Genomic DNA, 21,860 nt, shown 5'->3' on the forward strand with positions numbered 1-21,860 from the left:
ACATTTTGACCTGTTGCGTACTGTCTATGGTACAAGGTCAGTTTGGTGGTGACTATTGTCTGTATCAGCATGACACTGCTATCTGCCATAAAGCAAAGTCTGTGAGGGAATGGTTTGTGGACAATAGCATTCCAGAAATGAACTGGCCAGCCCAGAGCCCTGACCCAAATCCTATAGAACACCCTTAGGATGAATTAGAACACCGATTCGTTCCAGACCCAAACGACCCACATCACGAACTGCTCTGGCTACAGCTCTTCAGGAAGAATGGGCTGCCATTCCTCCAGAGACGTTCCAACACCTGATAGAAAGTCTCCCTGGCAGAGTTAGAGCTGTCATAGAATCAAAGGGTGGACCCACCCTGTATTAATGTCCACTACTGGAAAGTGTGTCACAGGGAAAGTCTGATTACAGTTTCAAGTAGGTGTTCATTTTTCTTCCATATGGCACCTTATGAAATTGCGATATATAAATATCATAATATAATGTTAGTAGTAAAATTTTAACTTAAAACAGTTTTAACAATAAAAAAAAAACAGCTTTGCCTTTCAAGTGTGTTTGCTTAAAGTTAATTTTGCTTAATTTTTTATTATCATCTTTGTCCAGTTTAGTTTAGAAACAGTGGGCTTGTTTTAATTTTAATTTTTTTTTTTTTTTATTTCAAAGCATTTTTTATGTTGTAACTTTTTGCCATGAAATTTCCCTCAACCTTATGGTTGGTGAGGTAGCAATATGCTACTTTACTAGGGAATTGATCATGGTACAAGGTGTTTTCCTGTTACTTTCCTTGCCTTACATTATTTTTTGTTCGTAGATGTGTGTTCACAGAAGTTTGCCTATTTTGAGGGATGAAAAATGTTTTTGTCATATTTATTACAAAAAGTTAGAATATAAAAAATGCTTTGTACAATAGTACAGTACGATAATCTTTGATATTCATGTTCAAACCCCTTCACAGTATTTTTTTTTTTTCTGTCAATATGTTATCCTTCCATAGTTTCTAATATATATATATATATATATATATACTCGTTTTGTTTCATTTATACATTTTAAACTTTATTTTAGTTTAATGGGATATGCTTAATTGCAAAAATAAATAAATGCATTCTTCTTTGTTGTCATAAATACTTTCCAAAATCTTTTATAGTCATATAAAAAATATTATATGCTCATAAATAAATTACATTAACAGATTAAAACTACATGAACAGAAGAATTTGCTGCTACAGCAACTGAGAGATGCAATGCGTCTTACAACATACTTGGAATCACAGTTAAAGAGGTAAGATGAAAAATATTTTGTTGTCCTTAGATATTTAATAGATTAAATTAGGTATTTAATTTAATTAAAAATTCAGGAAGTTTAAAGAAAATGTTTGACTTGTGACTTATGGGATTATTGCTGCTAGAATGTTTAAATCTTTTGCACCCCTATTCTATTGGTATATCTGATGTTCAGAAGTTTTCTGAGCATTATACTATACTGTAGTTTTAGTTAAAAAAATCATTCTTTATATTAATTTTTTTTTCCTTTATTGCAGCCTCTCAGCCAGTACCTTGTCAATGTCTTCAAGTAGTTCATTGGGATCTCTTAGCACTGGTTCACTTTCTGCAAGTAGTAAAGGTTCACTCAGTAGTTTAAGTTTCACTGACATTTATGGTATTCCGCAATGCACTACCGATCCATCTTTACAAGACCTGCATAAACGAGTAGGTCATTTATTGCAAGGTACCCAAAGCATTACATCATCACCCACTGCTTTTGAAGACTCATATTCTTCTGCCCCTATCGGTGTAAACAATAGTGGCCCTTCATTGTCTCCTCGATCATCTTTATCTTCTGTTTCACCATCTATTTCTCCATATGAATATGGTCCACCTCCAAGTTATGAACAGTGTCATATAGAGAGGTTACGTCAAGGACCTTCAATGTGTGCTTTAGAAGAAAGGTTAGCAGATTTGAAAATTGTGGCAGGACTTGTTGAATCTCTCAAACCAGAACAGCAAGGAATGTTTACGGACTCTAGAGGGGTTCGACCTACTAATCTTGGAACTTGTGGTCGACAGATACCTCATTCTTCATTATCAGCTATTGATTCTTCTCTTCTAAATCATCGCAATGTGTGTGACTCAGGAAGTGATGCAACTAGTAATCCTCCTCTTAGTCCAATTTGTGAATTGGCTGGAGATCAGGATGATCTTCAAGCAAGTGGACCCGGTTCAAATAACCGCAGTGTGTCTGCAGCTGTCAGTGATGAATCTGTTGCTGGAGACAGCGGAGTCTTTGAGGCTTCAAATAAAAGGTGAGTAAGTGAAGAATATTGCTGAGCGTTTGTGTTTCAAAGAAATCATGATTTTTCCTATCAGATATGCTTGATTATGCATGCATACACCTACTAATAGTATTGAAGAAATAATCAGAATTTAATTTTATTCAAATTGTTAAATTTTGAATGTGAATTTATATTCAAATTATGAACTAATTTTGCAACTTGTTTTTTTTTTGTTGACAGCAGCTCACATTTGTTTATAGATTTTATTTAGTTGGGAGCTGTACATTACATTAAAAAAAATTACAGATGTATACAGGTGGACAGTTATGTGATAACATTAACTGCCCAATTATCTATACCGACATACCATTGTGTGCATACTGTGTGCATACAGATGCAGCATGTGCACACAGTGACAGTATTTTGCATTATAAGATCATTTCCATTCAAGTGCTTAAGTATAATTAAAAAATTCTGTTAGGAAATATTTTTCTTATAAAAAAGTAATAAGAAGTAATAAGTAATAATAAGGAAATATTTTTCTTATAAAAAAGTAATAAGAAGGATGCTAATATGGTGTTATATGCAAGCTGTTGTGTTGATTAGCATACATCTCTGCTAAAAAAAGGAAGAGAAATCTTGGCTTATCTTAATATGCACATGGTACTGGCATATTACAACTTTTGATGAGTGGGATTATAAGAACAAATTTTCTGAGAATGTTTTGTACATGGAATGAACAACAAATATTCATTTCAAAGATAGTTTTTTTTGTTGTACCATCACATGTGTTTCTGGTTTAAGCCAATAGAGAGTACAGTGTGGTTGGCTGAGTTCCAAATTGCTAGCCCATCCTCATTCATTGGTACCCAGTGGATACTGGCTACCAATGAATGAGGATTCCCTGCATTTCTTAATGGTGGGTCTCCTCCTTGAGGAGACCCACCATTAAGAGGTGGTGTGGTGGGTCTCCTCCCTGTTATCTGGTTTTGACACTTAAGCAACCCAAGTTGAACAGCTTTTCCAGATAAATTGAAGACTGTACAAACATTATTCAGCAAAAAAAAATGAAGCTTGGAGTCTGTAGAAATAAGCTGCAGCACTTAATTTTGTTTTTAAAATTTACAAGCTTGGTTACATATTAACTAGTTATTTAATGCCGTATTGTCAACTTACACTATAGCAAGCTCATAGAGACCAGAGGAATAGTTTGTTATTGTGAAATTCGCTTTAATATAGAATTGAATTTATGTGGCTTTAGTGATGACTATATAATAGTTTATTATAGTGAATAAATTTACTATACTGGTGTTTACTATAGTGAGTTTTTTCAATTTGGGGTTTTGTTTAAATGCATGGATTGTGATTTCAGTTTTGGCAAATATTCAGTTTTTTATTATTCTGGTTTTCATGATCATCAAATTCCTGATATGATGGTACTACATGAAAAATTTACATCATTACTAACTTCCTATCTACAATTTTTTTCCAAGTCAGTCTGTTAAATGTCAAGACTCCAATATTATCAAATATTGGAATCTTGACATAAGACTCCAATATCCAATATCAGGTCTTATATTTCTGTCTTCTAAGGCACTTTTTACTGTCTCAATCCACCTATATCTTGGTCTTCCTCTGGGTCTTTTTCTTGCCAACCTGGCAGAGCACACTTGTTTTGCTAATCTTCCCTCACCCATTCTGCTTAAGTGACCATACCACCTGAGATTAGCTCTGCTAATGCATTCCTGGATGCTGACAATATCAAGTTATTTCCTAATATCCTCGTTTTTAATATGATATTGGCATCGATGCCATCTGTTCATGCCCCTAATCTTTCTCAGGACTCTCATATCTGCAGTCTCTAATCTTTGGTCAAGTTTACTTCTAACCAAGCGCTCAGATCCATAAGTTAAAATTGTTTTAAACACTGTCTTGTATACAGCTAATTTAGTGTTTTGGCTAATTTCTCTTTTATTCCATATAAATTTATTCAGTTGACTTCCTACCATACCAGCTTTGTTGATTTTGTTGTCTATTTCCATATTTAACTTACCATCTTCGCTAAAAATTGTGCCTAAGTAGCTAAAATGTTTTACTTGTTCTATAAATTCTCCATTCACACTGCAGGTGGTGAATAGGTAGAATTGTTGATATTTTCAACAATTCTACCTATTTTCATTGCCTTTGTCTTTTTAATGCTGACCTTCATACCATATCTATTACAACGGTTATTCACTTTAGTCAGGGAATCTTGTAGCGGATTTATTTAGAAGTATAACATCACCCGCATAAAGAAAAGAGCTGAGATTAACACTTCCAATTTTGATATCATGTTTAATACCACTTTCCTTCATAATGTGATCCATATAGATAATGAATAACAGAGGGAATAATGTACATCCTTGCCTCATACCAGATTTAACATTAAACCATCTTCCTGTACTTCCTTCAGTTCTAACTGCTGACTCACAACTCAAATAAAGACTAAGTATTGCTTGATATAATGCCCCATTGACCATATAACTGTAGCGTTTTGAATAGCTTCTCTCTTGGCACCTTGTCATATGCCTTTTTCAAATCTACAAAACTTAAATACAGATCTTTGTTATATTCCCATGATTTATCAACTATTTGTCATAAAGTGAAGATCTGATCCTGACAGTCTCTGTTTGGCCTGAATCCAAAGTGACTGTCCCCAAGCTTTCTTCCACATTTCTTCTCAATTGTTACTCAAGTATACTTGCATAAATCTTGCCAGGAATAGGGAAATACCTCTGTAATTTTCACATTCAGTTTTATTTCCCTTTTTATATATGGTACTATGAGAGCTCTACTCCAATCATCGGGAATTTGTCCATCTGTCTAGACCTTTTGAACTATGCAGTGCAGCCACTGTAAGACTTTTATACCTCCATACTTGAGCATTTCTGGTCGAATATCATCTACTCCTGCTGCCTTTCCACATTTCAAGCCTTTGGCAGCTTTTTTCTATTTCAAGTATGCATATGTATTCCTGATTGTATGCCTGTTGAGTGTTTTTTTTTATCACTGTGCTATCACTGCTTGTTTCATTTAGCAATTTTTCAAAGTAATTACTCCATACTTCAAGGATATCTTTTTCTTCAGTTTCATGTCATCTTTATCATCTCTAATTCCTTTTACAACACTCTTTCCATCATTTCTGAGCTTCTTCAACAATCTCCAGAATATCTTGCCACTTTCTTCATATTGATTTTCTATGTTCTTGCCAAAGTCCTCCCATGACTTTTGTTTAGCCAGTTTTACACAGTGTTTAGTTTCTTACATTTGTCTCTGTATTCTCTAAGATCACAAACTGACTTATTTGCCATGAACTTTTGATATGCTTTCTTCTTTTCCTTCACTGCCTCTTTAATTTCCTGTGTCTGCCACGGAGGTCTGATTTTTCTATCCTTACAGGTAATCTCACCACATGCCTCTCTGGCAGAATCAATCAATGTTTTCTTCAGAGTTTGCCACTGAATCTCCAAGGTTTGATTCCTATTCTCAAACTCTTTCATTTTCTTTTCAATAATCTTTGTGTATTTTAGTCTACAGTTCACATCTGAGAGCTGCTCAACTTTTATTCGCTTTAAAACTTTCTTACATGTTATTCTTTTCAATATGAAATTCAATTTTATCCTGCTCAAGACTAAATAGTGATCACTTCCAATTTCAAATCCTCTGTACACTCTGGTGTCCTGCACCAGGGAGAAAACATCACTATCAACAATAACATAGTCAATGAGACTTTTCTTATTCCTAGCCTCTTCTCTCCATGTGAATTTGTGCACATTTTTATGTTGGAACATGGTGTTAGTAATAACCAGTCCATGTCCTGAGCAGAAAATCCAACAGGTATTTGCCATTATTATTAGCTTTGCTCTTTTCTTCCAAATTTTTGTATGTCTGACAATCATTTCCTACTCTGCTATTTAGATTCACAAGGACCAACTTTTCCTTTTTCATTGTGTCAGTTGCTTTCTCTAAAGCCTCAAAAAATTCCTCCACTTCTACCTTAGTAAAATCTTCTGTAGGACCATTGGCACAAATAAGTCTCATTTGTCCAGTTCCCCATTCTTATATTTGCCCACATCACTCTACTTGAGACTGCCTGCCATTGAAGAAGAAGATTAGCCTCGTATTTAGTGTTGAATACTATGGCTACTCCTTCTTTTCTGCGATTGTCATTGCCTGAATATAACATTTTGTATTTATTGCTCAGAAAGATCTCATCAGTTTTTGTCATTTTTGTTTTAGTCACTCCTATTATGTCGATCTGGTACTTATCCAATTCCTCAGCTAGCTCCATTTCTTTGCCATTCAGGCTTCTTATGTTGATAGTATGCTGATCTTGAACTCTGGTGATGTTGAGTTGGGTAAGTTTTAGGATTTGTTCCAGTAGCTGACTTTTCACTGTTTGCCCTGGTTCCATGGCGAAAACAACGGGGGCCTTGTTTAACCGGGCGACGCCCCAGCTGGCATGAAATTTTGTCATGTTGTATCATCATTTGAAATTCTGATTTAAGCCAATAATTTGGTCGGCTAATTCCCAAATTGCCAGCTCATCCTCGTCCGTTCGGTATCCAGGTAGATACGTAACAGGGTGCACTACGAGAAGGTGAGGATTGGACATTAGGTCAGAAGCACCGGTCGGTTCTCCACATTCCTTTGAAGGCAATCTGGAGGTCTCCTCTCAATTATATAGCTTTGAACCTTAAGCACCCTTTCACTATAGTAAACACCAGTATAGTAAATTTATTCACTTTAATAAACTATTATATAGTCCTCACTAAAGCTACATAAATTCAACTCTGTATTAAAGCGATTTTGGTGTTTATTCTTTTTATTACTATTACTTAGGTATTTGGGAATGGGAATGTTACAGTCATAAAATGTTTGTTGGTGCAACCATAGAGATCTAATTGTCGAAAACCTGTATAAGTGACATCAGAATCCTGTTGACAAAGGAATCTGTATACCACAATGTGGTATTCAAATATTTCCTTGTGAGTATGAATTTTGGTAGGTCTCAGAAGGGTAGCCAATTTGTGATTAATAATGAAAATTAATTTCTAGTCCATATGTTTACAAATGTATTTAAAAACTTTATATATATTTTGAATATAGGGCAATTTTATTACTTTATACAAAGGAAAATTAACTTTGATAGGTGGAGTTTTTAACCAAATCATTCAGTAATTAGGTAACTTGAACCGAAAAATCAGTCGTTCTTTCACAGTTCATCAACATGTATAAATTCTGTACTACAAATAGACATCTTAATAATGAAATTAAAAAAATTAACAAAGCTTTTCAAAAACTAGAATATCCAAATAATTGATAAATTATGCAAACCCAACAGCCATGATTCAGTTAACCACTCCACCTATCAAAGAAAATTTTCCTTTTTATGAAATAGTAAAATTTTATATCAGCAAGACTGAAATCGCAGTCTATGCATTTTATAAAAATCATATCCCTCAAATTGAAAAAGCCAACCATACTAGATTTTCCAAATAATGAAATCATGTTATGGATTTCAGAAAATATAGCTATAAGAAGTGACAGCAATTCTATGAACATCCATCACCCCTGTGTGATTTTGGAGAATTGGAGCTTCACCATATTAAAATTATCTCTAAGTTTCTGCCATTAAGAAATTACTAGCAATTGAGTGTAGCCATTTAGCCACCTGTTTCACTTTTTCATATCTCATTCTTTTCCTCAGTAGATCACTCTTCACACTTCTGAAGATGGTGCACATCAAAATGACTCATACACCATAATTATGCAACATCATTTTCATTCATTCATCCTTTCTGAGGTTTTTTTAAATTAGTTTCCCACATTATCCATCCTTTTCTGATGCTTTAATCATTGCCCATGTATTTTTAACCTTCACGTTTTAATCCTATACAGTTAGTGTATTGGATTCAGGTTCTTGGGTTTTTAAACAATTTATCGATAATAGTGTTGTCTCAGTTAAGTTTCAAATTTATAAATTTCAAGTTTATGAAGATAGAGACATTAGGTACTCCAGGTCCATCCCAAGGTATGTGTTTCAAAATGCATTATCTATTTTATAATAGTTTTAATCACTAAATCACAGGTCAAAGCCAGTATGTTTCAAACAGAGGGATGTTGCTTAGCAAAATAAGCATGCTATGTTATATTGATGATTGTAGTTTGTTTGCATTCTGTGTGTGTGCACGTGCATGTGCGCAGGGCCTCTGTAACTCGATCAGTTTTGATAATTCCTTTTGGTTGGAAAGACCTGGGTTCAAATCCCATCTTGGATATGAAGAACCTTCATCAGGACTTTTCAACTGAAAGTGAGTTGGCTGGTTTCACAGGTGGCTGGATTTTTCATCCTGCAAAACAAGCCATAAGAACATACTCAATTGACAACCATAATACACTATGAAGATAGGATTAACTGCTCTATTGTGGCATTAATTAGATTATGAAGAAGCTAAGTTGCTTGGTCATGACAGAACATCGAGCCTAACACTCAAGGGAAGATGGGGTGAGATCAGATATATGTATGTATATATATATACATTATAACAACTTTCAGAAAAACGGTTATCATAAGCAAACTACTAATAAGCTGCTGTTTAATCCACCTGCTCACTATATTGAAGATAGTAATGGTGTAAAAGGTTTTTATATCTCTTCCATATATCACTTCTGTTTCACTAAAATTCTCAAAAAAAAAAAAAATCACTTCTCTAATCAAACTACATTCTCTGCTTGGTATATCAAAACCTAAACACAACAGCTTAAAATATATAGGCATTTGGTATAACTGCAATGTACTGTATTTTGGTCAGAAGGAAAAATCCATTGAATTACATATAGAGGAGGCATGTGAGAGACATCGTATATGGGAGAACTAGAGCCATCACTCTATTTAATCACGTTCTTATTTTTGCTAACTCTGACAATGATGATTCTATCACTCACCTACTGACCTGGAATAAATCAGAAAACAAATTTAGATCCTATGATGAACTTAAGAGAAGAATTATTAAATTGACAAAAATTGTCCTCAATGCAGTCTACCTTAAGACTAATGTAAGCTATAATTTCTCTGTTACTCCTCAGTTACTTCCTCATTGCGAGAAAGTGTCTGATCAATTCCTTGCAATTGTGGGAGAGCGTATAAAAGCAACTAAGCATGAAATGCTCAATTGCTGTTCATTTTTTTTTTTTTTTTACAAGTTGCAGTTGCTGCTAGAAATCAAAACTTGATGATAAAGTGAGTTGATTTAACTCCTGACAACAACAACAAAATAATTATAATAATAATAATTGTCAAGACCAGTTACTGAGATTTTCAGTTGGTATCGAAAGAATTAGTGTTCAGAGAAGATTCACTAAGTACATACAGGATTGCAACATTATAGTTATGAATTGGTTAAATTTTTTTAATTATCTGACAGGAGACAGAGAATATTTAATTGAAGTTTATTATTAAATTACTTTATGTAATATATAAAATACACATTAACAAGATATTGTCACAACTGCACTTTAGCTGAACCAGGCTCTACTGGAAGACAAAAAAAAAGTTAATGAAGTAGAGAGGACAAATATACTGTGTTTTTTTTTTTCACTAGTAGAATGAAAAAAAATATGAATTGCCTTTCTGTAATGGATTATACACAGTTTATAGATATATTATAGACAGTTTATGTAACTTTAAGACAGAATTAGTTGTTATGGTTGAGGGATAGGTTGATTAAAAATATATGTGTGTACACACACACACTCTGCTTGGAAAGAAGTCAACAGGCACCCTGATGGGTTCATCATTCCATGTAATGAGTCATTTTACATGCTGAACAGATAAGCCATATTGCAGGCCTATCTGTTCGACAAATTGGGCCATCCTTGGCCAAAATCAGTGATGCCATACTGAGATCGAAGTCCAGAGAGTCAACTGTAAGTGCTACCCATGGTGGATGACCACTCCACACTTGCTAAACATCTCAAAGATCTTGATGCCCCACCTCATTGTCTCAAAGATTTTGATGCTCCCCCCCCTAGCATAATAGTCAGCCAAGTTCTGAAAAAGTATAATATAAATATGTACATGTACATTTTCTAATTGCTCCCCCCTGTGGGGTGTACACCCCACGTTGAGAAACACTGCTGTAGAGTCACATTCAGCGAGTGTGGAGTGGTATTATTTCTGTGAAGGATAATATGTAAAAACTGCCATTCATTGACCGGCACATTGAATGTGGAGTTCTGGACATCGACTTGAACATGAATCTGCACAAAAACATTCAGAACCAAGGGTCACAACATAGGATTCTATGGTAGGACTGCAATATGCAAGCTCCACATTACCTGAACCAATATGCATCGTTGTTTTCAGTGGTACAAAGAGCATGTTTAGTGGGACTTGGAAGCTTGGAAAGATGTGTTATGGAGTGACAAATCATGCTACATCCTCTACCGAGCAGATGGATGGGTGCCCAGTGAACGTCTCTTACTAGAGACTAATAACTGCAACTATGAAATTTGGAGGTGGCAGTGTGATGGTAATGTCTTTTTTGTCCTGGTTTGGGCTTGGACCTCTGTTTGTGGTACCACAAACATCATTGAACTCCAAGAGGTATCTAAACATTCTGGACAATACAGTGCTTTCTACTTGGTGGTGTTTCTACAGAACTAACCATTGTCTCTTTCAGCAAGATAATATACTAAGGCTAAAGGCTACTACCATAACTGCATGGTTTGTGGACATGAACATTACCACGCTTGAATAGCCTCTACAGAGCCCTGATCTGAACCCTATTGAACATCTATGAGATGAACTGGAGTGTTGGGTGAGGTCAAGGGATGTCTGCCCTACAACAGTCCAGGACCTCATTACATGCCTACGGAAGAATAGTCCAAACTTTCAATTGATTGCTATCATACGCTTGTGGAAAATATGTCCTGTAGGATTGTTGCAGTCATCACAGAGAAAGGTCCCACATTTTAAAGTGGATGCCATGGTTGTTTGTTTCTCACAGTATGTATCCATTGACTTCTTTCCAAGCAGTTTGTGTGTGTGTTGTTAATAATATAATTTAGCACTGTTGAAAATGTTGGTATTGTTATTTTATTTTTCTCTGTGTTACTCCTGCCCTGAATGTTGTAAACCTATGGTGCAGTTGTACAGTGGATTAACTAAGGATTTTTTTTCTTATTTTTTAATTTTATATTATTTATTTATTTTCCTCTGGTGTTGTTTCTAATGTGAAGCACTGTTATGAGTAACAATCATACCTAAGCCTATTTATGTGTATGCAATGTTCCCTCTAAGCCAGTGGTGTTCAACCTTTTTTACTATGCGAGCTACTTTTCTCTACTAAGTTATTCGGCAATCTACTCTCTTATGTAGATCACGTTCCCCCAACCTGATATCTGATTAAGCACAAGTATGCGGTTCAATGTGCTCACTCACTTCGGAGGACCCACTCTCCCATCCCTAAAACCTTTAAAGAAACTAAAAACTTTATTTGTGTATTTAAAAATTTATTTATCACTTTTAATTATTTTAATACAATGAATAAAACAAATATATTGGATTAAAATATTTATTTCTCTATTTTGGAAAACCAAAGTTATAAAAAACAACAGATTGATTACAAACTCACAAGTTACAGGAAATGCTCGTTGATTAAAAAAAAAGTTAATGTGAAATTTGGCATTGTTTGGAGCTCGCAATATTTTCATAGTCAGGTTGATATGAAGAAGTGGCCAATTGCAGACAATCATCCAAATGATCATTTGTAATTTGGTTTCTTAATTTATTTTTTATGACGTTCATATTTGAAAAAGCAGATTCTGACAAGTATGTCGATCCGAAACACGACAGAATTTTTCGCATAATATCAGTTAATATTGGAAATTTTCACGTGTATACTTCAAAATGACTTAATTGTTTATTGATTTTAAATGTAAACTATTCTGAATGTTTATTATCTCAAGTTCTACTTCAGCTTGGTTTTTATCAAACAGCCCACTAATTTTATTTGAAATTCTGTGATGTTCAAGTTTTCTTGAAATGGATTATTGATAAAAGATACAATCATTTCAGTTTTATTAAAATCTTTAAATCTTGAATTTATTTCTTCCTCAACTAATTCTATTTCACGAATAAATTCTTTTAAATCACAGCGAAGCATTTCTTGATTTTGTTCAATGACCGCGAACAAAATTAATAAATGACCGCGAAATAAATAAATTTTATTTCGCGGTCATTTATATTTTTCTTTAATAAAAGTATGTATTAAATGGATAAGAATCCTATTTTGTTATATATATAGCCAGTAAGTGAAACTCAAGATCGATAACTACGATCTATGAGTTTCAATGCCGAAAAACTATCGGCGAAGGCAATTCGAAGCAAAGGTGGAGCAAGCTCCCTCACTATTCTTGATATTCTCTCATAATGTAAAACACAGCTCCTAGGAGATGTAATACTGTCATTACATTATGAGGGGAGGTCACTACCCAGACCGGTTTCAACCTTTTTTGAGGTCTCATCAGTGAGTAGGTAGACCTGGAAAATATCAAAGCTTAGTGAAAAGAACTTACATACCTTCATATCGTAGTTATCGATCTTGAGTTTCACTTACTGGCTATATATATAACAAAATGGGATTCTTATCCATTTAATATCTATTCAATTGCCAGAAAACTAGCCTTTTGGCTTTTTATTTTAATTACAAAAGTATGTATTGTTGGAAAATTTTTATTGAACTTAACATGTCAATTAAATTTTTATCTCTACCTTGTAACTCTAAATTTAAATTGCTTAATTTTGTACAGGAATCTACTAAAAATGATAAGTGTAACAACCATCTTTTATCACTCAATTGTGGTTAAATATCCCTTTTTTTTCATCAAGAAAATTTTCATCATGGTCATCATCAATTCCTGACATATACCCTCAATGGGCGTACAGGATATGATAATATTACATGAAAAAAATTACATCATTACTAACTTCCTATCTACAATTTTCCTCCAAATCAGTCTGTTACTTGTCAAGACTCCAACATTATCAGATCTTATATTTCTATCATCTAAGGCACTTTGTACCGTATCAATCCACCTATATCTTGGTCTTCCTCTGGTTCGTTTTCCTGCCAACCTGGCGCAGAACACTTGTTTTGCTAATCTTTCTTCGCCCATTCTGTTTAAGTGACCATACCACCTGAGATTAGCTCTGCTAACGCATTCCTGGATGCTGACAATGTCAAGTTGTTTCCTAATATCCTCGTTTTTAATATGATATTGCCATTGATACCATCTGTTCATGCCTCTAATCTTTCTCAGGACTCTCATATCTGCGGTCTCTAGTCTTTGGTCAAGTGTTTTACTTCTGACTCAGCTCTCAGATCCATTAGTTAAAACTGGTTTGAACACTGTCTTGTATACAGCTAATTTAGTGTTCCAACTAATTTCTCTCTTATTCCATATGAATTTATTCAATTGATTTCCTACCATACCAGCTTTGTTGATTCTGTTGTCTATTTCCATATTTAATTTACCATCTTCACTAAAAATTGTGCCTAAGTAGCTGAAATGTTTACTTGTTCCACAGATTCTCCATTCACAACAGAGTTGATATTTTCAACGATTCTATCTATTTTCATTGCCTTTGTCTTTTTATTGCTGACCTTCATACCATATCTATTACAACAGTTATTCAATTTAGTCAAGGAATCTTGCAAACTTGTAGTGGATTTATTTAGAAGTATAACATCATCCGCATAAAGCAAAGAGATTACATTAACATCTCCAATTATGAAATCATGTTTAATTCCACTTTCCTTCATAATGTGATCCATATAGATAATGAATAACAGAAGGGATAATGCACATCCTTGTCCCACACCAGGTATAACATTAAACCATCTTCCTGTACTTCTTCAATTCTAACTGCTGACTTGCAACTCAAATAAAGACTAAGTATTGCTTGATATAATGCCCCATTGACACCATATAACTGTAGCGTGTTGAATAGCTTCTCTCTTGGTACCTTGTCATATGCCTTTTCCAGATCAACAAAACTTAAATACAGATCTTTGTTATATTCCCATGATTTCTCAGCTATTTGTCGTAAAGTGAAGATCTGATTCTGACACCTCTTTTTGGCCTGAATCCAAGCTTTTCTTCCACAATTCTCAACCGTTTCTCAAGTATACTGGCATAAATCTTGCCAGGAACACTCAGTAGGGAAATACCGCTGTAATTCTCACTTTCAGTTTTATTTCCCTTTTTATATATGGGTACTATGAGAGCTCTACTGCAATCATCGGGGACTCGTCCCTCTGTGCACGCCTTCTGAACTATGCAGTGCAGCCACTGTAACACTTTTAGACCACCATACTTCAGCATTATTGGTTGAATATCATCTATTATTGCTGCCTTTCCACATTTCAAGCCTTTGATGGCTTTTTCTACTTGAAGTATGGATATGTATTCCTGACTGTATGCCTGTTGAGTGTTTTTTACTACTATGCTATCACTGCTTGTTTCATTTAGCAATTTTTCGAAGTAATTACTCCATACTTCAAGGATATCTTTTTCTCCTGTTTTCATGTCACCTTTATCATCTCTAACTCCTTTTACAGCATTTCAACAACCTCCAGATTATCTTACCACCTTCTTGATACTTATTTTCTATATTCTTGCCAAAGTCCTCCCATGACTTTTGTTTAGCTTTCTTACGTTTGTCTCTGTATTCTCTAAGAGCAAAAGCTGACTTATTTGCCAGGAACTTTTGATATGCTTTCTTCTTTTACTTCACTATTTCTTTAATTTCCTGTGTCCACCATGGAGTTCTGATTTTCTATCCTTGCAGACAACCTCACCGCATGCCTCTCTAGCTGAATCAATCAGGGTTTTCTTGAAGGCTTGCCACTGAATCTCCAAGGTTTTGTTCCTGTTCTCAGACTCTTTCATTTTTTTTTTTCAATAATCTTTGTGTATTTTAGTCTATTCACATCTGAGAGCTGCTCAACTTCTATTCACTTTAAAACTTTCTTACATGTTCTTCTTTTCAATATGAAATTCAATTTTATCCTGCTCAAGACTAAATAGTGATCACTTCCAATTTGAAATCCTCTGTACACTCTAGTGTCCTGCACCAGGGAGAAAATATCAATGTCAACAATAACATAGTCAATGAGACTTTTCTTATTCCTTGCCTCTTCACTCCATGAATTTGTACACATTTTTATGTTGGAGCATGGTGTTAGTGATAAGCAGTCCGTGTCCTGAGCAGAAATCCAACAGATATTTGCCATTATTATTAGCTTTGCTCTTTTCTCCAAATTTTCCCAAAATATTTTTGTATGTCTGACAATCATTTCCTACTCTGCTATTTAGATCCCCAACAAGGACCAACTTTTCCTTTTTCATTGTGTCAGTTGCTTTTTCTAAAGCATCAAAAAATTCTTCCACTTCTACTTTAGTAGAGCCTTCTGTAGGGCCACAGGCACAAATAAGTCTCATTGTCCAGTACCCCATTCTCATATTTGCCCACATCACTCTACTTGAGACAGCCTGCCATTCAAGAAGATTAGCCTCATATTTTGTGTTGAATACTATGTCTACTCCTTCTTTTCCTTGATTGTCATTGCATGAATATAACATTTTGTATTTATTGCTCAGAAAGATCTCATCAGTTTTTGTCATTTTTGTTTCAGTCACCTGTATTATGTCGATCTGGTACTTATCTAATTCCTCAGCTAGCTCCATTTCTTTGCCATTCAGGCTTCTTATGTTGATAGTACCGATCTTTAACTCTGGTGATGTTGAGTAGGGGTGTGTTTTCAGATTTGTTCCTGTAGCTGACTTTTTGCTGTTTGCCCTGGTTCCCTGCTGAAAACAATAGGTGTTGTTTGTTTAACTGGGCGACACTCCAGCCGGTATGAAATTTTGTCATGTTGTACCATTGTTAATTAATACAAAAAATATTTCTAAAAATTGACTTCTGCTGAGCCAGTGCACATTATTGTCCAACAGAAGTTCCCTATCGTCATCTGCCTGTAATTTAAATAACCGCCATTGCAGGGCTTTTCCTCGAACAGAATTTACAATTTTAAATGTAATATCCAAAACATGTTTTGTGTTTAATCTTTTACTGCACAGTTCTTGTTGTTGCTGGATGATACAGTGGCACGTTAAAATATCTGGATATTTGTCATCGTTTTTACATAAGGAAATGAAGCCTGCTTTATTACCTTCATTGCAGGAGAAATAAGTAGTAATAGACACAAGTTTAAAAAGCGGAAGTTTGTGTTGTTTCACAAATTCATGAAATGCTAAAAAAAATATCTTCTCCCCTAGTCCTTCCCAATAATGGTACATTTCTCAAAAGTTCTTTACTTGAATAATTTTAAAATACCATGCGAATAAATACCATTAACTGAGCACTATCAGTGAAGTCGTTTTGATTCATCAAATTGTAATGAAAACATAACACACTGGTGAATGTCTGTTATTAACTGAGTATTCAGATCGGCACTTAAAATTCATAATCAAACAACACTTTCCATTTACCATCGTAAAGAAATAATCCATTTCCCATTCCTTGTGAAAATAATACGTCTTTGATTTCTTTGATACACTCATGATTATCCTCAAATTAAAAAAAAAAACTTTTAAATATTTTATTAAAATAAAAAATGTTTATAACTTATCAATTAGCAAACAAAATAATGGTAAATCCAATGATAAATTTAGAGCAACTGAAATTCTAACAGTGGGAAGTGTGTGATGTAGTTACGAGTAAACACAATTATAAATGAAATGCATACGATGTGTTTGCTTATAATCATATTCACTCGGCTTGCTGTTTGACTTCTACTGATCCAAATTAATTCATTTACCCGGACTTATAAGAAAATTACTGATTTCACAATTTTAATGAAAAATAAATAAACGATAGCAATACATTTAAAGCAAATTAAAAATAATACAAAATAATGATAAATAAAATATTATGAATTACTAATTATATGAAGAGCCAAAGGCTTCAATTCGGCGACATGAACAACAAGAAACAATATGGGATGCAATATCCCTTAACTTAAATAAAATATTATGTTTTCAGTTTTAATTAAATTTGTAAGTAAGGAGGAATAAACAAGAGATCAACTTGTCGATCACGATCGACGGGTTGAACACCACTGCTCTAAGCCATGCATGTGCACGCTGCTAGGCATGTACACTCCTTGTTTGACCAGTGCGCACGCACACTGGTCAAAAAGGGAGTGTACATGCCTACCAACTGCATGAATAAAGCTTTTGCTTTCAGAATTTCTGATTTACAGTTAATAATTTTTGGTCATATTATGAAAATGAATTATATTATAAATCATACTTGTCACATATTTTATTTAGTAATTTCTCCAGTATCTCCACTCCAGCATTACTCTTAACCCATTCCAATTTAATAAACTCTGACTGCACTGTGTGGCGAAGTAATGCCGATGTGAGCTAGTTACAGAGGAAGATTTGTTTAGAGTCTAGACAGTACAGTCACTTGAACTTATTCAAACATTAATAGATTATTGTAGCATGTGGATTTATTACTATTACGTGACACCTCCAGGAAGTCCAAGGATTCGTCACGGTAGCGCATTCTACTTCGTTAAATGCATCTCACCTTCTCCTCTACTACTTAATCTTATTACAACACTACAACCATTAATGCCATCTGTTACCCATCACCAACAACAGTATGTTTTGTCTGTAAATTGTGTGTTCTGAAGGCCAATTTATCTGTATGTGGGATGAAAAACCTGAGTTTCCAGGAGAAAAAAAACGCCTTGCTACCTCTGTATGAGATTGACTAATTCACCTTCAATTGAAATGGCCCATATAAAGATTTCCCTCATCACAATGAGAATCGAACCCAGGTCTTTTCCAATCGATGGATGCAATTCTACTTTTCTTCCAATTATGCTATGGAGGCAATTAAGCTAATTTAAGCAGATTGCAGGTTTACAGGTTATAATTGGATGAAAAAAGTATAACATTAATGTGAGAAATATTGCATTAGTTTGCAAATGTAGAACTTAAAGTGGAAAACAACTGCAAATATATTTAAGTTTTCTTATAAACTGCTTATATATATGCAGTATTTAAGTAGCTGAAGGAGTGGGCATTTAGGTTGCTCTTATAGAAATATTTAGCATGGGTACACGATCTCAATGCTGCACACATTGTGTCTGGACTGGAAAGTTGCATACAAAATATTTTTCATGCATGCATGCATCCTGTAAAAATTTGAGAGAATATTTAGCCACATGGCATATTCATGTGATCAAATAAATATTAGGCCTGACAGGCTCTTATAATTACTTATATACAATGCAGTTTAAAAATGTTTGGAGTTGTTCAGTTATTATCATTTGTTTTTGGAACCTTTATGATGTCTATGACAAATTTACAATATTCAGAGAACTCTGTTGATATGTGTAACATCAACAGAGCTCCATTGATGTTACACGTACCAACACATATCAATTTTTGGCTTTTGCTGTTGACCTATAAATGGTCCACTCGAAACCAAAATTACAATGATTCAACAAGTTTTAACAGAGATCCTAAATACCGAATTTATTAAATTCTGTCCAAAATATGGGAGAATTTTGCCAAATTGGAACCAAATCGAATAACATGAAGATTTTTAAAAGAATAGGAATTTTTAGCTGAATAGAAATTTAAAAGGTGCACCTTTTAAATTCCTATTCAGTTGGAGTGGACTTATGACAGTCCATAATTTTAAATATATTCTATCCCTTTGTATCCAAGCAAACCAATGGCCCAATTGAAACAGAAATTGTTTTCCCAAAAATTTGACATGTAAAATGTGATGTGTCCAATATAACGGTGCATCTTATAAGGTGAAAAATATGGTACATGTAAATTAACCGTACGTAGAAAAAAATTATTTGCTTTTATATGTTGTTATGGCAGCATGTCTTTTTATGTTTTTTATTATATCTTTTATGTTTTATTTTTCATTTGTTAGATTTAGCACAGATCGATTGGGACTAAGCGAGTTAAATCTAGAAACTGCTCAAGTTCAAGTAAAATTACGGTATGTATTTATAATAAATTTAATTTTTAGTATACATTAGGTTACTGATCAGATATCAAAGGAAATTACATTTTTATATTAGTCCATTTTTTTTTCCGTGTATTAGTTTTTTTTTATTTTTTGAGCTGTGGAAAAAATGTTACAATGTTTAGAATTATTTGCACGACAATAAATTCAAATGTATTTTATTCTTCTGGGCTAGCAAACAGTACTAAAAAAACAATAAATTAGAGAGATCAAGAAATTATATACTTGGTTTAATTTGAATTTCTTGGTATCTTTAATTTATAGTATAACCATCTGGAAAAACTTGCAACAACTGAAAAACATGTGTGCATGTGAGCGATTTTCCTCCTCAAAATTTGTGACATTTTGGATAGTAAAAATTTGCAAAAAAAGATTCTAATTAATCTAATTTTTATTCATAGGAATCCTTTTGATAAGTTTTGATCAATTTGCTCTGATTTCAGTCAGTCACAGGTTACTAAGGTTATATTGTTGTATCAGCTAGTCTGAATACAACATTATTACAAGAATACCTTGTATAGCGCGGTTAATTGATTCCAAGGAGAGTCCGCGCTATGCAAAACTGCGTTGTTCAAGGTCTATTTATAAAGGTTTTCAATTTAATTTGTTTATTACAAAAATTTAGGATAATAAAAATGTTTAAAATTGAAAAAAAATTGTTATTTTTATTAACTAAATAACATAAAACAAATATCCTTTTAAAGTGATATAAAAATTGTAGAAAACAAAACAAATATTGCTTCAATTTTAGCATACAGTATTTTACTTTTTACTAAAATAGTCTTTTAGTGTTCATTGAACCATCCTTGTCTCTTCAAGTACTACATGTCTGTAGCATTTGATGGCATTATTGAGACTTTGTCTCACTTTGATGCTTCTTTCCAAATTCAGGTTGGCATTTATGAGAAAGTCGGAAGACTTTCTCATAAATGCTCATCCAGATCATTTGAATGAGAATCAATACATTCGTTCACATTGTTACAATCTAAACTTGTAAAACCAAGATCTTTGCCCATCTGCACAATTTCTGTTGAGATTTCCTCTTTCTGTGTTGCAAAGGCAACAAAGTTTTTGAACAATGCGGCAAAATATTATGCTATACGGTTCTCATGTTGCTTTGAGTTACCTCTTGCCAAGATCATAAATATTTTGAATGGCATCTTTTATGTTAAATTTCTTCCAAAATTCACTCAAAGTCCAAGAATTTTCTTCTGCTGCAGCTTTAATAGCTTGAGCAAAAGTTCATCTTAAATAGTAAGCCTTGAAAGTGGAGATAATGCCTTGATCCATCGGCTGCAGAATTGATGTTGTGTTTGGAAGGAAAAAATGAATCTTGACATTTTCATCTAAGTCAGTCAGTAGAGTTGGGTGGCCTGGCGCATTGTCTAATAAAAGCAAAATTTTGAAAGGAATATCATTCTTTTTACAATAGCTTTTAACTTCAGGGCAAAAACAAGTTTTAAACCAGTCTTCGAAAATTGAACGAGTCACCCACGCTTTTTTATTCGAATGCCAATGAACATGTAAATTGTTCTTTGTAAAGCCCTTAAGAGCTCTTGGGTTTTCCGCTCTGTACACTAACAGTGGCTTCAATTTTAAATCACCTGATGCATTACCTCCTAGTAAAAGCGTCAATCGGTCTTTTGACACTTTATACACAGCTTGTGTTTTTTCCTTCTCTGCTAGAAATGTGCGCGATGGCATTCTTTTCCAGAACAAGTCAGTCTCGTCAGTGTTAAAAATATGATCATCTGTGTAGCCTTCCTTCTCAATAAGTTCCTTTAATTCATTGGGAAATAATTCTGCACTTTCACCTTGGATTCTTACGTTATGGAGTCCCATACGCTTTTTGAAATTGTAGAACCACCCGCGCCTTGCTATAAAAGTTTCACTGGTTGTACCCCCTTCATTTTCGCTTTCATTTTCTTTTATTTTGTCATATAGACTTGTTGCTTTTGCCTGGATTATCATTTGACTCAAAGGAATCTTTTTCTGATCACTCTGAACATTTCTGAACCAGAAATTTAAAATCATTTCTGAACATACAATCTTCAATCCAGATCATTAGTAGCCATTCCATATTTTCTATAGAAGATCTATTTCTCGTGATCACTTTTGACATATAAGAAGCGGTGCTCATTCCATGTTGTTTAATCTTTTCTTCGCTCTGAATGATTGTTTGTACAGATGACTCATTCATTGAATTCTCACGTGCTATTTTAGCAAACGAAATGCCATTCTCGTGACATTTTATAATTTCAAGTTTCTTCTCTAATGTCAACCACTTGCGTTTTTTTGTTACTCCAACAGTGTCCTCTTTGTTTTGTCTCTTTTCACTCATACGAATATTAACGTAAATAATAAAATGCTGTGGGGAAAGAACGTGTCTACCAATCGAATAACTACTGCAT

The 21,860-nt window shown here is 34.0% G+C and overlaps 1 protein-coding gene across 3 annotated transcripts in view; it reads left to right on the plus strand.

The window, feature by feature from the left end:
- kibra (WW and C2 domain containing protein kibra) overlaps positions 1-21,860 on the plus strand; it is a 135,972-nt gene that overhangs the window by 57,695 nt on the left and 56,417 nt on the right. For all 3 annotated transcript variants that reach the window (XM_090402346.1, XM_090402348.1, XM_090402347.1), the window contains 3 exons: positions 1,196-1,285; positions 1,545-2,306; positions 19,354-19,422. In XM_090402346.1, coding sequence (XP_090258472.1) covers positions 1,196-1,285; positions 1,545-2,306; positions 19,354-19,422 — 921 coding nt within the window. The remainder of the gene's footprint in view (positions 1-1,195; positions 1,286-1,544; positions 2,307-19,353; positions 19,423-21,860) is intronic.

This window comes from Typopeltis vanoorti, chromosome 13 (assembly GCF_054136105.1).
Source record: "Typopeltis vanoorti isolate ZY-2024b chromosome 13, IOZ_Tvanoo_1.0, whole genome shotgun sequence".
In the NCBI taxonomy this organism is placed as follows: domain Eukaryota; kingdom Metazoa; phylum Arthropoda; class Arachnida; order Uropygi; family Thelyphonidae; genus Typopeltis; species Typopeltis vanoorti.